Source organism: Sciurus vulgaris, assembly GCF_902686455.1.
Source record: "Sciurus vulgaris genome assembly, chromosome: 7".
Taxonomy (NCBI): Eukaryota; Metazoa; Chordata; class Mammalia; order Rodentia; family Sciuridae; genus Sciurus; species Sciurus vulgaris.
Genome location: NC_136467.1, coordinates 33,845,313 through 33,858,144, shown reverse-complemented (window position 1 = coordinate 33,858,144; position 12,832 = coordinate 33,845,313). Strand labels below are relative to the sequence as shown.

The window sequence follows — 12,832 nt, the reverse complement described above, 5'->3', positions numbered from 1 at the left end:
CATACTACCAAAAGTGTATAACCAAAAGTGTTATACAGATTCAATGCAATTCTAGTTAAAATTCCAACAATCTTTCCTCACAGAAATAGAGAAAGCAATTATGAAATTCATTGGAAAAATAAGAGGCCCAGAATAGCCAAAGCAATCCTTAGCAAGAAAAGTGAAGCAGGAGGCACCACAATATCAGAACTTAAACTATACTACAAAGCTATAGTAACAAAAATGGCATGGTATTGGCACCAAAATAGACAAGTAGACCAACAGTACAGAAGACGCAGAGACAAACCCACATAAATAGAGTTATTTCACACGACACAAAGGTGCCAAGAACACGCATTAGAGAAAAGCCTCTTCAACAAATGGTGCTGAGAAAACTGGAAATTCATATGCAGCAAAGTGAAATTAAATCCCTATCTCTTACTCTCCATAGACCTTAACTCAAAGTGGATTAAGGACCTAGGAATTAGAGCAGAGATCCTGCACCTAACAGAAGAAAAAGTAGGACCAAATCTTCATCATGTTGGCTTAGGACCTGACTTCCTTAACAAGACTCCTACAGTACAAGAAATAAAATCAAGAATCAACAAATGGGATAGATTCAAACTAAAAAGCTTCTTCTCAGCAAAGGAAACAATAACGTGAAGAGAGAGACTACAGAGTGGGAAAAAATCTTTACCACATACACATTAGATAGAGCACTAATCTCCAGGATATATAAAGAACTCAAAAAACTTAACACCAGAAAACAAATAATCTAGCCAATAAATGAGCTAAGGAACTGAGCACTTCCAGAAGAAAATATACAATCGATCAACAAATATATGAAAAAATGTTCAACATTTCTAGTAACTAGAGAAATGGAAATCTAAGATTATCATCTCACTCTGGTCAGAATGGCAATGTTAAGAATATAAGCAACAATAAGTGTTGGTGAGGATGTGGGAGAAAAAGGAACACTCATACATTGCTGGTAGGACTGCAAATTAGTACAAACACTTTGGAAAACAGTATGGAAATTCCTTAGAAAACCTGGAATGGAACCACCATTTTACCCAGCTATCCCTCCCAGTCCTTGGTCTATATCCAAAAGACTTAAAATCAGCATACTACAGTGATGCAGCCACATCAATGTTTATAGCAGTTCAATTCACTACAGTTTAGCTATGGAACAACCTAGATGCCCTTCAATAGATGAATAGATCAAGAAACTATTTTATATATACACAATGGAATATTACCCAGTCTTAAAGGAGAATAAAATTATGGCATATGCAGGTAAATGGATGGAGTTGGTAAGCAAAACAAGCAAATCCCAAAAAAACCAAAGGCCAAATGGCTTCTCTGATATGTGGCTGGTGATCCATAATTGGTGGGGAGGGATGTATTAATGGAGGAATTTTGCACTGGGTAGAGGTGAGTGGGAGGAGGGAAGGGGGCAGGGGAGTGGAAAAGATGATGGAATGAGATTGACATCATTACCCTAGGTACTTGTAAGATCATGCAAATGGTATGGCTCTACCTCATGCACAATCAGAGAAATGAAGAGTTGTGTTCCATTCATGTACAACAAATCAGAATGCATTCTGCTGTCATGTATAACTAATTAGAACACATAAAAATTTTAAAAATAAAAAAATTAAAAAATTAAAAAATGGAGTGTTAGAAGGAAATGAAGAAGTACTGGGCAATACTGAGTAATCTTAAATCCTTTTAGGAAATAATACAACAGAAAATAAGTTCATTATGTAAATGCTCCAGTTTTGTTTCTCTCACTTGAAAATTGTGTGTGTATATATGTGTGTATACATATATTTGTGTATGCATATATATATATATATTAATTTTGTCTGTAAACAACAACTTATAATTTAAAAGAAAAACAATACCTTGTAATCCACTCCCCCAATGATTTTCCGAACCAGTTTAAATGTTAAGGCCCAGAGCTGTGTTCTTTCCCATTCAAGAGTGTCAGAGTTTATGAGAGATTCACAAACCATCCTAGAAAAAAAAGGAATAATCATTCCAGTTACAATAAGTAATTTTGAAAATTCCTAAATAGCTATAATCTGTGTACGATAGGTATTATATTTGTCACAGCAAGTATGTTTCATAAAAGTGCATTACTACTTAAGCATACTTTTAAATACAAAGCATTTTAACGTTTTTTTGCTTGTATAAAAAAGCAAATACCAAGTAGAAATAAGTAATATTCATTATATTTTTATGAGAAAGAAAATTGTCAAAAACTTCTGACTAAATGTTTACCACCTACCAGTTAGTGGTAGACTGTATTTTTCCAAGATGGTAGGCAGAAAGATTTTCAACCCACAAGCTCTTCTGAAATGTGACACTGATTCTCCTCCCTTGGAGAGGTAGAGGGAGGGTGTATATTTTCTCTCTATAGATCTGGAGAGGCCTAAGACTATGGCCACAGGGATAAGGGATAACTTCCCTTGTTAGACCTGTTCTGCAAGCTTTCTCTTGGATCCCATCAAGATGTGAGAAAGTCCAGGCCACAAGGTGAGGGCACGTACAGGTTCTGGCTGAGAATTCCAGTGGAAGTGTCAGATGAATTAACTATCAGATGTATGTGTGTGGAAGCATTTGTCATAATCTCAGTCCTAGCCACACTAAAGTGTAAGTATGTAAGAAACTGTGAATAAAAGCTGCCTATTAATCCCAGTCACTTGAGGATACTCATTTCCTTCTTCATTCACTTATCTTTGTACAACAACACCTTAACCAATTTCCCAAAATGCATAAAGAAGAAAATTCTTTAGGTTGCTCACACCCACCATTTAACATACCTGGGTGGAAGGAGACCAGTTTCAACTGCCATTGCTAAGCAGTCATAAAGAAAAGAAATTCTTTTAGGACTATGCTGGCCATGAATAAATTTAACAATCCACTGGATGCACTGTTCATGAGACTCCTGGAAAATTAGAAAATTATTTTAGGCCTAAAATTACATTTTATAACTAATAATAGCTAATACTACACCTGGGAGTATATCATGATTATGAATGAAATATTCATTGTAAAATTATTTTCATCTACTATGAAAAATATTTTGATCTACTTATGGATGAAAAAGCAAGAAGAAAAAAATTCAGACTTAGTATTTGTTATATTAAGTTTAACATCTTGCAATTATATAGATTAAACTTCTACCACTTTCACTATATGGGACCTCCCAATGTAGTGAAATTTTATTAGCATTCATGGTCAAACACAGACTACAAAAGGTACTATTAGACTTTACTAGTAGATATAAAAATTCCTATCACTTGGAGTGCATCAGCCTCATGAAAATTTAGTGTGAATCTCATCCCTAGAAGCCCACACAAGAGTCCACTAAAAGTTCAATGACATCAAATTTCTGGACTTGCAAAATTTTAAGTTGATACCAAAAAAGTTCAGCTCATATCAAAGTTTGTCTTCTAGGATATCTCAAGTAAGTCTCTATTCAAGAAGAGACTGTATGTCCTGCTTCTCTTTCCGTACATATGTTTCTGTTATCAACACATATAACCATGATTTTGAAATCCCAATTTTCTTTCTGGATCCCCCACTGGAATATAAACTTCTTGAAGACAAGGGTCCTACCTTACATCATAAAACTTTTAATGAATTATTTAAAATATTCAAATGTTTGAAAGATGTTCAATACTACTGAGAGAAATGGAAAATAAACTACAGAGAGATAAAATTTCTCATGTTTGAAGGACAAAAACCAAAAAGTTACTAAAACTCTATGGTAAGGCTATAAAATACAATTAACTATTATAGCAATTTAGGCAAGTTCTATAAAAATTACAAATATATATACATATATTTATATATATATACATATATATAAAAACATATATATATATCTCCTTTGACTCAAAAATAGTACTTCCAGAAATTTATGCTATGTTCTATGCATAATATTATTAATTACAGCACTGTTTAAAGTAGAAAAGTTAAGAAGTAATCTAAATGTCATTTAGTAAGAGCTTGGCTAAATAAAGGAGGGTACATACACACATAGACTATTATACTGCTATAAGAAAGTAAAGAAGTAACTCTTAATGGACAGAAATGGAATTATCCCCAGAAACTATTATTAACAATCAATGAGAAGTACAAATAATATGTGACAATTACATCAAAATGATTCTGAGAAGGGGATGTAGTACAATAGTAGAGCACATACTTAGCATGTGTGAAACCCCAGGTTCTATGCCTGACACGGAAAAAAGGGGTGGGGGTGGGGAGAGACAGACAGAGAGACATAGATTGATTCTACTAAAAAATATTTCTAGAAGGAAACAAATTGAGATAAATGGCTACCGTTTGGAAAAGAACAGGTGGCTAAGCTAAGAAGACAGGCAAGAGACTATTCACTGGATCCACCTTTTTTTATTATTTGTATTTTGAACACTAAGAATATAACATCTACTTCAAAATAATTAAAATAAAGTTTTAAAATATGAATGTAATGCCTCTATGATCCATATCTGAGTTGCAAATCTTACCACCCTTGGCTCACAGCATACAGATCTCATTTCCCACCTATGACAAACCATGAGAAGATACTGGTGGCTATTCTTTGTTACGAAATTTACTGCTCCTTTTCCCATTTTTACTGCAATGTCTTGTATGTTTATTATAGAATCTTTGTATCCTTACTGTAGCATCTTTAAATCTTTACTGTAGTGCCTTTGTATCACTGTTGTGCACTTTTTATTGCTGAGTAAATAAAGGAAATTTTTATCTATTACATGAAAATTTTTCAAGTGTACCAAATACACTTTTATATAGTCTAACAAGAGAGTTTTAAAAACATGTCTCACAGTGCTGTTATCAATGTGAATTCTCAGTTACCCCCTTAAGTATACAATTTAAAAACAAAATGGAAACCAGAATAAAAGTTTTAGTTCTCTCTTTACTAAAAAAAATCTTAACAGCAACATCAAAGTAAATGTAAAAATGAAAGGGGCCAACAATCCTTAGCTGAACATATTAAAAATGCAGTGCTCACCTGAGAAAGACCACCCCAAAACTGTCTGAAGGCCCCCAAACAGCTAATAAGTTTTGTTTTTTCATCTTCAGGGGTATCCATAAACATCCTATAAGAGCAAAAATAGATTAGTTGCCACTAGTTTTAAAAAGATAATTAAACAACAAGAACAGTGGATCTTATAAGCTGCCAAAACAATTCAAGTAAAATCTTACGACAACTGATCCCTTTAAAACCACAAAAATCGCCCATGCACATACCCGGGGAAAGCCTCTTCTATAACTTCTGTTTTCTGTAAAAAAACAAAATAAAACAAGTAAACTACCTGCATAAAAGGGGGTGGGCTTCCCTTAGCAAAATATTACAACGCAGCAAAAGCAAGTCACCTAAATCAGCAATGTACTGAAATTAACAATACCAATTAGGTCTGTCCCAAAGGGTGCTGTGAATTCAAAAGAATACTTCAATTTGACAGAAATTTGAGAATCACTAATTAATGGATATGGAGAATAAAAATTCCCAAAATAATGAAACTTGGGGACAAGAAAAGGGAATAAAAACGAAGGCCATGCATTGACAGCTTTCATCTCCCAAGATGAATGTTTTCCACAGACCTTGACCAAAAAGGTCCACATTCCTGACTGTCTGAGCAAAACTGATATATGTTCACTAGATCACCCTCAAAACAACCTGTATAAATCCAGTCCTTTTCTTTGTTCAGGGGGCTCACTGTCCACCAGCAAACTGAGTTCCACAACACCATTTCATCCCTGCACCCCTGTTCCTGTGTCAGACTTCGTTCCTGAATAAAAGAGCTGATCTGCAGAGTTTGCACTCATCCTGTGCTCTCGTTTTGTGCTAACATTTTGGTTCCCTGATCAGGTATCGAGAGAGCCAGGTAATATTCCCTACTTCCCTGCAATCCCTTCCCTTCCCCCACAATCAGTTAAACAGTTGATGAGGCCTGGAGACTAACCTGCCAGCACCTTTAAGGCTCTCTGAAGCTGGGAGGACCCCCAGCCACCGCTCAGATACAGCTGAATCTGCATTCCCTTTCCTGTTGGACGTAGGCCTCCCATGCCCCTCACTGTCCACTTCATGTGGGAGACATGCAGTGCAAGAGATAGATGGAGGGCCCAAGATAACTGAGTCCAGCTGGCCAGGGCAACTCTCTGGTGCTGTGCAAAGGTTTTGGGTCTGACACTGAACTCTAACAGCCCTTAGGGGTACCAGATGTCAACCACTGTGTGGGAGAAGTTTGGTGTGTGAGGCAGAAGGATGGCTCAAACACAACTGAAGGCATCTGGCTGGGGCAACTCCCTAGCATTGCACGAAGGCTTTGAGTCTGAGACCTGACTCTGACAGCCCTCTGGGGTACCAGACATCAACCACCTACTAAACTTTTGGGGCTTTATGCCGTGTGAACAGTAAAGGGACTTATATCACACCCTTTGTTGGCATTACTACTTCTGCTCCCTCCCCAATCTTTCCTTCCTTTCCACACCCAGCAAACTCCACAAATCAGGGGACTACTTGCCATTTTGCTTCTGCATCCACCTTCTCATCCCTTCAGAGAGGTAAGATCCCATTTATTAACCAGAAACCCTATGCCTCACTCATTTCTTCTCTGTTGGATAGAGACTCTGCTGTTAGGCAAACCAGGGACCAAGTCCCTTACAACTGGGATTGAGGGAAAGACGTTTCCCCAGTCCCTCTTGGGGAAGTCCAGTTGGGGACTGGCACACCAGGTGGCATAAAGAGGACGCTTTGCTCTCTTGTTGTCATTTCTGTCGAGCCTCTCCAAAGATGGGAACTACCCAATCAATTCCCAGAGACACCCCCTTGGGCCCTCTCTCCACCAATCTTAAACACCTCTTTTCCAATACTGACCTTCAAATGAAATGCCTCATTAAGCTCAGTACTCAAATCTGGCCACAATACAAACTGGATAGCCAACACACATGGTCCCAATACGGAACTCTCAAAAAAGAGGTTCTACAAGCTTTAGAAAAATATTTAATTTAAAATGGCAAGTAGTTGGAACTCCCGTACCTACAGACTTTTACCTTCCTCCACTTAAACCCCTCCCTATATTAGCCTTGTACTATGTTACAGTTACTAGCAACAAATTTACAATCTCTTTCCTCATTCACAACACCAGAGATAGCTGATGATCCCCCTCCTTACAGGCCCCAGGGCCCCACAGCACCCCCTACCAGCAGGACTCCCTCTTCCCTTCAGGTTCTCTTTCCCAAAGCCCCCCTGAGGATTCCCTCTCCCCTTTGGGCTCTCCTCCCCAAAGCTTCATTGGGGCCACATCAGGTCCCCTGGTTCCCCCATTAGGCTCTCCTTCACAATCCTCACACTCTCCCTCCCCACTGCCATCCCATCCCCTTACTCGGTCAAAGACACTCCCAGCAAAATACATGTTCCCCTTACAGGAAGTAGCAGGAGCTGAAGGGACCCTCTGAGTTCATATCCCCTTCTCTATGACAGATATGTCCCAAATAGAGGACAAATTAGGCTCATTTTCTGAAAATCCTGCCAATTTTAAGAAGGAAATCACCTGTCTGACTCAGGTATACCATCTCGCTTGGGCAGATGTATATTATATACTAAATGCCACCCTGACCAATGATGAGTGTGGTTGTATCTGGCAGGCTGCCAGAGATCATGTCTATCTCTTACACGGCCAAAACCCTGATATCTACCAGGCAGTAGATGTTGCTGTTCCCTCAACTGAACCTGATAGGACATACCAACCTCAAGACTCAGGAGTTATAGATTACAGCATATGGTCAAAAAATTCCCACACTCAAGTAAACTGGGAAAAGGTAAGGGAAATGGCCCAGGGACCTGAAAAAAATTCTGCCTTGTTTTTGGCCCCAAGTCCTCACTCAAGGAGGAAGTCACCAAATACACAAATTTGAATGTCAACAGCCCCGTCACAGTCTCTTTTGACATTTTAATTTTATCAGTGTCTGCACCTGACATCCACAAGGAACTCAGGCAGCTAGAGAGGTCCTGAGTTTCCTCAACAGTTACTTCCAGATACAGCTTTCAAGGTTTTTACCAACAAGGAGGATGAAGCCAAAAAGGAAAAAGAGGCATCTTAAAGCTAAATATCAGCTCCTAGCCTCCACAATTCAGAGCCCCAGAAAGCCCCTACAGCTTATGCCCTGACTTGACCTTTAAACACTCCAATGGCTCAAGATCCCACAGGACCCTTCAAAATACACCCAAGGCCCTGTGGGCAAACTGGACACTGGGCAAAATTTTGCCCTAACCAACCTTGTCCCAAGCATGGACAATGGGGACACTGGACAGTGGAATGTCCCCAGGGAAGAACATCCCTCTCCAGGCACAGTTGCCTGATCCATAACTCCCTTGCAAGGAGCTATTGGAATGAGGGGCCCAGATTCCATTGTCCCTGCCACCTCAAGTGGTACATCTGAGGAGCCCAGGGTTACAGGGATGGTGGACAGCCATGTGGTTTCATTTATGGTTGACAGTGGGGCAGTTCTTTCCTTATCGACAGAATACCATGCCATTATGGGGGTTTCAGGGGTCCCTATCTATCCCCTGAAGACACCTCCCCTTTTTTGCACATTTAGATCTGTTTCACTGTCCCATTCCTTTTTAGTAGTACCAAACTGCCCAGTCCCCTTATTGGGTTGAGATCTTCTTCACAAATTAAAAGCTTCTATTATTATCCCCCCCCTTTAAAGTCCACTACCTTCTTTTTGGTTCATTCTAGTCTGGATCAGTTCTCTATGGTCCCTAAGCTCCCCGATAGTCCTTTGCTTGCTAGGATTAACCCCATAGTCTGGGACACTTCACAACCTAAAATTGCAAGACATCATTCCCCAGTTCACATCAACTTAAGGGATCCCACTCACTATGGACCCTTCCTCAATCCTCTGACCCCCTCAACCCTCCAAGGTTTAAAACCCATCATCTCCCGTTTATTGGAGGCCACACTCCTCATACCAACCCACACGCCTCACAATTCCCCCTTTTTTGGAGTAAAGAAATCCAACGGCCAGTGTTCCTTAGTGCAGGACCTCAGAAAGATCAATGAGCCAATTGTGCCCACATTCCCGGTAGTGCCCAATCCCTATACTCTGTTATCTCATATCCCAGCCTCCACCACACATTTCTCAGTATTAGACCTAAAAGACACCGTCTTTACTATCCCCCTTCATCCAGTCTCACGCCCACTTTTTTTGCTTTTACCTGGACAGAGCCAGACACTCCTCACAATAGCTCACTTGGACTATTCTTCCCCAAGGTTTTCCAGATAGCCCCCACCATTTTGGCCAGACCCTTCAACGTGACCTAGCCTAATTTTATCCTCTAGCCACCTCATACAGTACCTGGATGAACTCTTACTCTGTCACACTAGCACCCTGCTTAACTCTTTGGCCTCCTGGGGATACCGGGTTTCTCAGTCTAAGCCCAACTTTGCTCTCCCCAGGTACAACAGCTGACCCGTGGAGTTTGCACTCGTCCCGGTCTCTCTTTTTTTGTGCTCACACTAATTCCCGGCAATTACACTTGGTGTCAAAACAAAGGGGAGGCGGGAGAGGAGGTTGCCCAGGCCGAGTTCCTTAATCGGCTGCTTCTGTGTCACCCGCTCCTGAGCCATAGTCCCGGACTGCCGGTAGTTGCACTCACCACCACCTCCTCGAAAATGCTCTGCAGTTGTGCCTCCATCTGTACCATCGCCCCCGCCCCGGTCTTCCCGGGACGCCGGGCAAAGTGCTGGGCAGGCCCGAACTCCGGGAAGAAGCAGCACGGGGGCGGAGTCTCCGGGAGGAAGCCGCCGCTCTCCCCCCTCGTCGCTTCCTTTTATCCAGAGCCCAGCAACAGGAACCGGCACGGAAGCCGGGAAGGTCCGGGTGCGCGCCCTTTACGAAACCCCCAGAAATCAGTGGCCAGACCCGATGGTTCCGTTTGGAGAAGGGCGGCCCGCGACCTGGACTAGAGCGCCCCCTCGACTGAGCCTCGAGTCCAAGTCATCCCGAGTCTCGTCAACTGCGGGCCGCCACCTCCCGGCTGCAGCGGGAGTTGCTTTCTGTTTGGTGCTAACTTGTAGAAGGAAAGAAGTACCCTTAACGGGCGCGGGGCTGCAGCCTACCGAAAATACCTGGGCTGCCGCTGGGACCAACCTGATGTCTGTGAGTGGCCGAACTTCTGGAGGAATTGAAACCACCCTTCTCTTGACCACGGAGACCATGTCTTCTCAACTACGGTAACCTCAGTGCCTAAGCCCAGTGATGGACACTTAGCCGGCTTTCAATGAATGTTGAAAAAAAAAAAAAAAAAAAAAAAAAAAGGAATAAATGCATCTTTATTGACTTTTGTTTAGAATTATTGAATAATAATATCTACTGTTTTTAGTTATAATCATCTAAAATAATCATATTTACAAGTTGTTGAATACTGGTTGTGGTCGGGATGGGCTGGAAAACTGACAGAGCCAGAATTATTAAAATCCAAGTACCCTAACAATCTATTGTTCTTTTCTGTAGGCTTAACGGATAATCTTACTGTGGATTATCCTTTATCAGATTTTAGTTCTAAAACAGTTGTCATTACTACTTAGTGTATTTTCATGCTTCCTCTTTGTGTTGTCCAAATTAGTGTATTTTCAATGAATTCCAAGTAAATCTTAATATTGGACAGGACTTGTATAATTAAAACAGTAAAGTGATCATTTCCATAACAAAATAGAAATTAATTTTACATTATACTTGCTTATGTTTCACTTCTCTATTGATTATTTTCAGATCTTCTTCCCCCATGCTTATTTTTTATTGATGTATATTTTATTTGCAATGAAGTGCATAAAACTTCAATGTATAGATCCATGCGTTTTGACAAAGTTCACACTTGCTCAACTAATACCTCAGTCAAGATACAAAATATTTTATATCACCTGGAAAGTTCCTAATGCCCCTTTGCAGCAAATTCCATTCCATACATACTTTGAATTTACATAACCATTAATGAGTTTTTCATGGTTTAATATTTACATGATTGGACCACTTATTTTTTGCCCATTATAATTCAGTTTCCCAATACTTTTACTCATTAGAATTCTAATACATTATATATCTAAGTTTTTCACAAGATAAATATATGGTAAATATTTTTCCCTATCGTAGCTTGCTTTCTCATTTTTAAAATGGTTTCTGTGTTTAGTAGAAAATATTAATTTTTATGGAGTAGAGTTCATTAGTTTTTTGAGTTTTCTGGTTATGGTTTAGCAGCCTAAGAAAAATCTTTGTCTATCTTAAGTGTTTTTTTTTTTTTTTTTTTTTTTTTTTTTTTTTTTTTTTTTTAAGAAACTTCATAGTTTTAGCGTCCATTTGAATTAATTTTTGTGGATGGTGAGAGGAAGGCAAAACTACTCCTGTGCTCCAGGGGGATTGTGACAGCTGTTCAGAACTGAGAGTCTAGGGTCACTGCCCTGATGGGCTCAGAAGAGGAATATCAAGATCAAGAGGATTATTCTCAAGCAGTCTTCCATGCTAACTTTCAGATTTGCTTGGAGCATGTGTGACTCCTTTTTACTTGTCTATTACTCCATTTCTGAATAGTAATGTCTTGTCCTATATCATTCCCACCCTTGCATTTTGGAGGCATACAATTTGTTTTCTGGTTTCACAGGTTTGAAAAGAGGAATTTGCCACAAGATGAATCATACCTCAATTCTCATCCATTCATTCCTGCAATGTTTGTTGAAATAACCTTTTCTCCACTGAATGGCCTTGGATTCTTGATTTTCTTTTGTTCTATTATTCAATTCTTATGCTAATGTCATACAATGCTCTAGCTGATTAGAAAGACTTGAAAGAGTGGAAATTGTCCAACTTTATTTGGACTTTATTTTTTCATGCTTATTTGACTATACTAGGTTCTTTGGATTTCCATATAAATTTCAGAATCAATTTGTCAAAAACAATTAAGATTTTTATTGGAATAAATGAACTAAATAGAGTAATTGTGGGGATAATTGATACCTTGGCCATGTTGTGTTTTCAATCTATTACATGATAGATCCTTCCACTTATTTATATCTTTTTTTAGCAATATTTTGTTTTCAGTGTACTGGACTTGCTAAAGTGTACGAGTTTGTTACATTTGTTTCTACAAATTTTATGGGATTTCTGTGCTATTTCAAAGAGCATTTAAAAATTCTATTTTCCAATTGTCTTTTGCTGGCATCTAGAAATAGAATTGATTTTTTTATATTGACTCTTTATCCTACGCCTTTATGATTTCACATTTATTAGTGTTAGTAGTTTTTTGAAAATCCCTTAGAATCATCTATGTATACAATCCTGGTCATCTGCAAAAGGAAAAGCTTTGCATCTTCTTTTGCAATTTATATGTCTTTTGCTGGTTCTTTTTCATACTTTATTATAATAGCTGGGACATTTATTGATAGAATATGTACACATTGAAGTACTCAGAGAAGATGCACACCAGGTTAGCAAAGTATTCTAAAATAGTTTAGGGGAAAAATCGTTCTTTCCATAGTACTCCATCTTATCAGTTTGTAATTATTTTAAAAAATGTAAATTACTAAAAATAAAATAATAAGGACAAGAATAAAGAAATAAACCACATTTGCAATAACAACAATAATGAAGACAGCAGTTCTCTTCAAAAATCTGCCAAATGGATCCTCTAAATCAATGCTTCGTGACAAGAAAGAGATGGTTCTGTTACTTCTTTTATGCCATAACTAATAGCCACTTGATTTGAGTATTCCTATAAATCTTTACCCTGGTATTTCTATAAAATGGCATATAATAT

The 12,832-nt window shown here is 39.0% G+C and overlaps 1 protein-coding gene across 2 annotated transcripts in view; it reads right to left on the bottom strand.

The window, feature by feature from the left end:
* The window catches only part of MED23 (mediator complex subunit 23), a 44,837-nt gene extending 34,975 nt beyond the window's left edge, over window positions 1-9,862 (bottom strand). For both annotated transcript variants that reach the window (XM_079148162.1, XM_079148163.1), the window contains exons 1-5: window positions 9,683-9,862; window positions 5,266-5,297; window positions 5,027-5,114; window positions 2,808-2,932; window positions 1,887-1,998 (exon numbers count right to left, since the gene is read on the bottom strand). In XM_079148162.1, the coding sequence (XP_079004288.1) occupies window positions 1,887-1,998; window positions 2,808-2,932; window positions 5,027-5,114; window positions 5,266-5,297; window positions 9,683-9,730 (405 nt within the window). In that variant the 5' untranslated portion in view covers window positions 9,731-9,862. The remainder of the gene's footprint in view (window positions 1-1,886; window positions 1,999-2,807; window positions 2,933-5,026; window positions 5,115-5,265; window positions 5,298-9,682) is intronic.
* Between the last annotated feature and the right edge of the window lie 2,970 nt (window positions 9,863-12,832).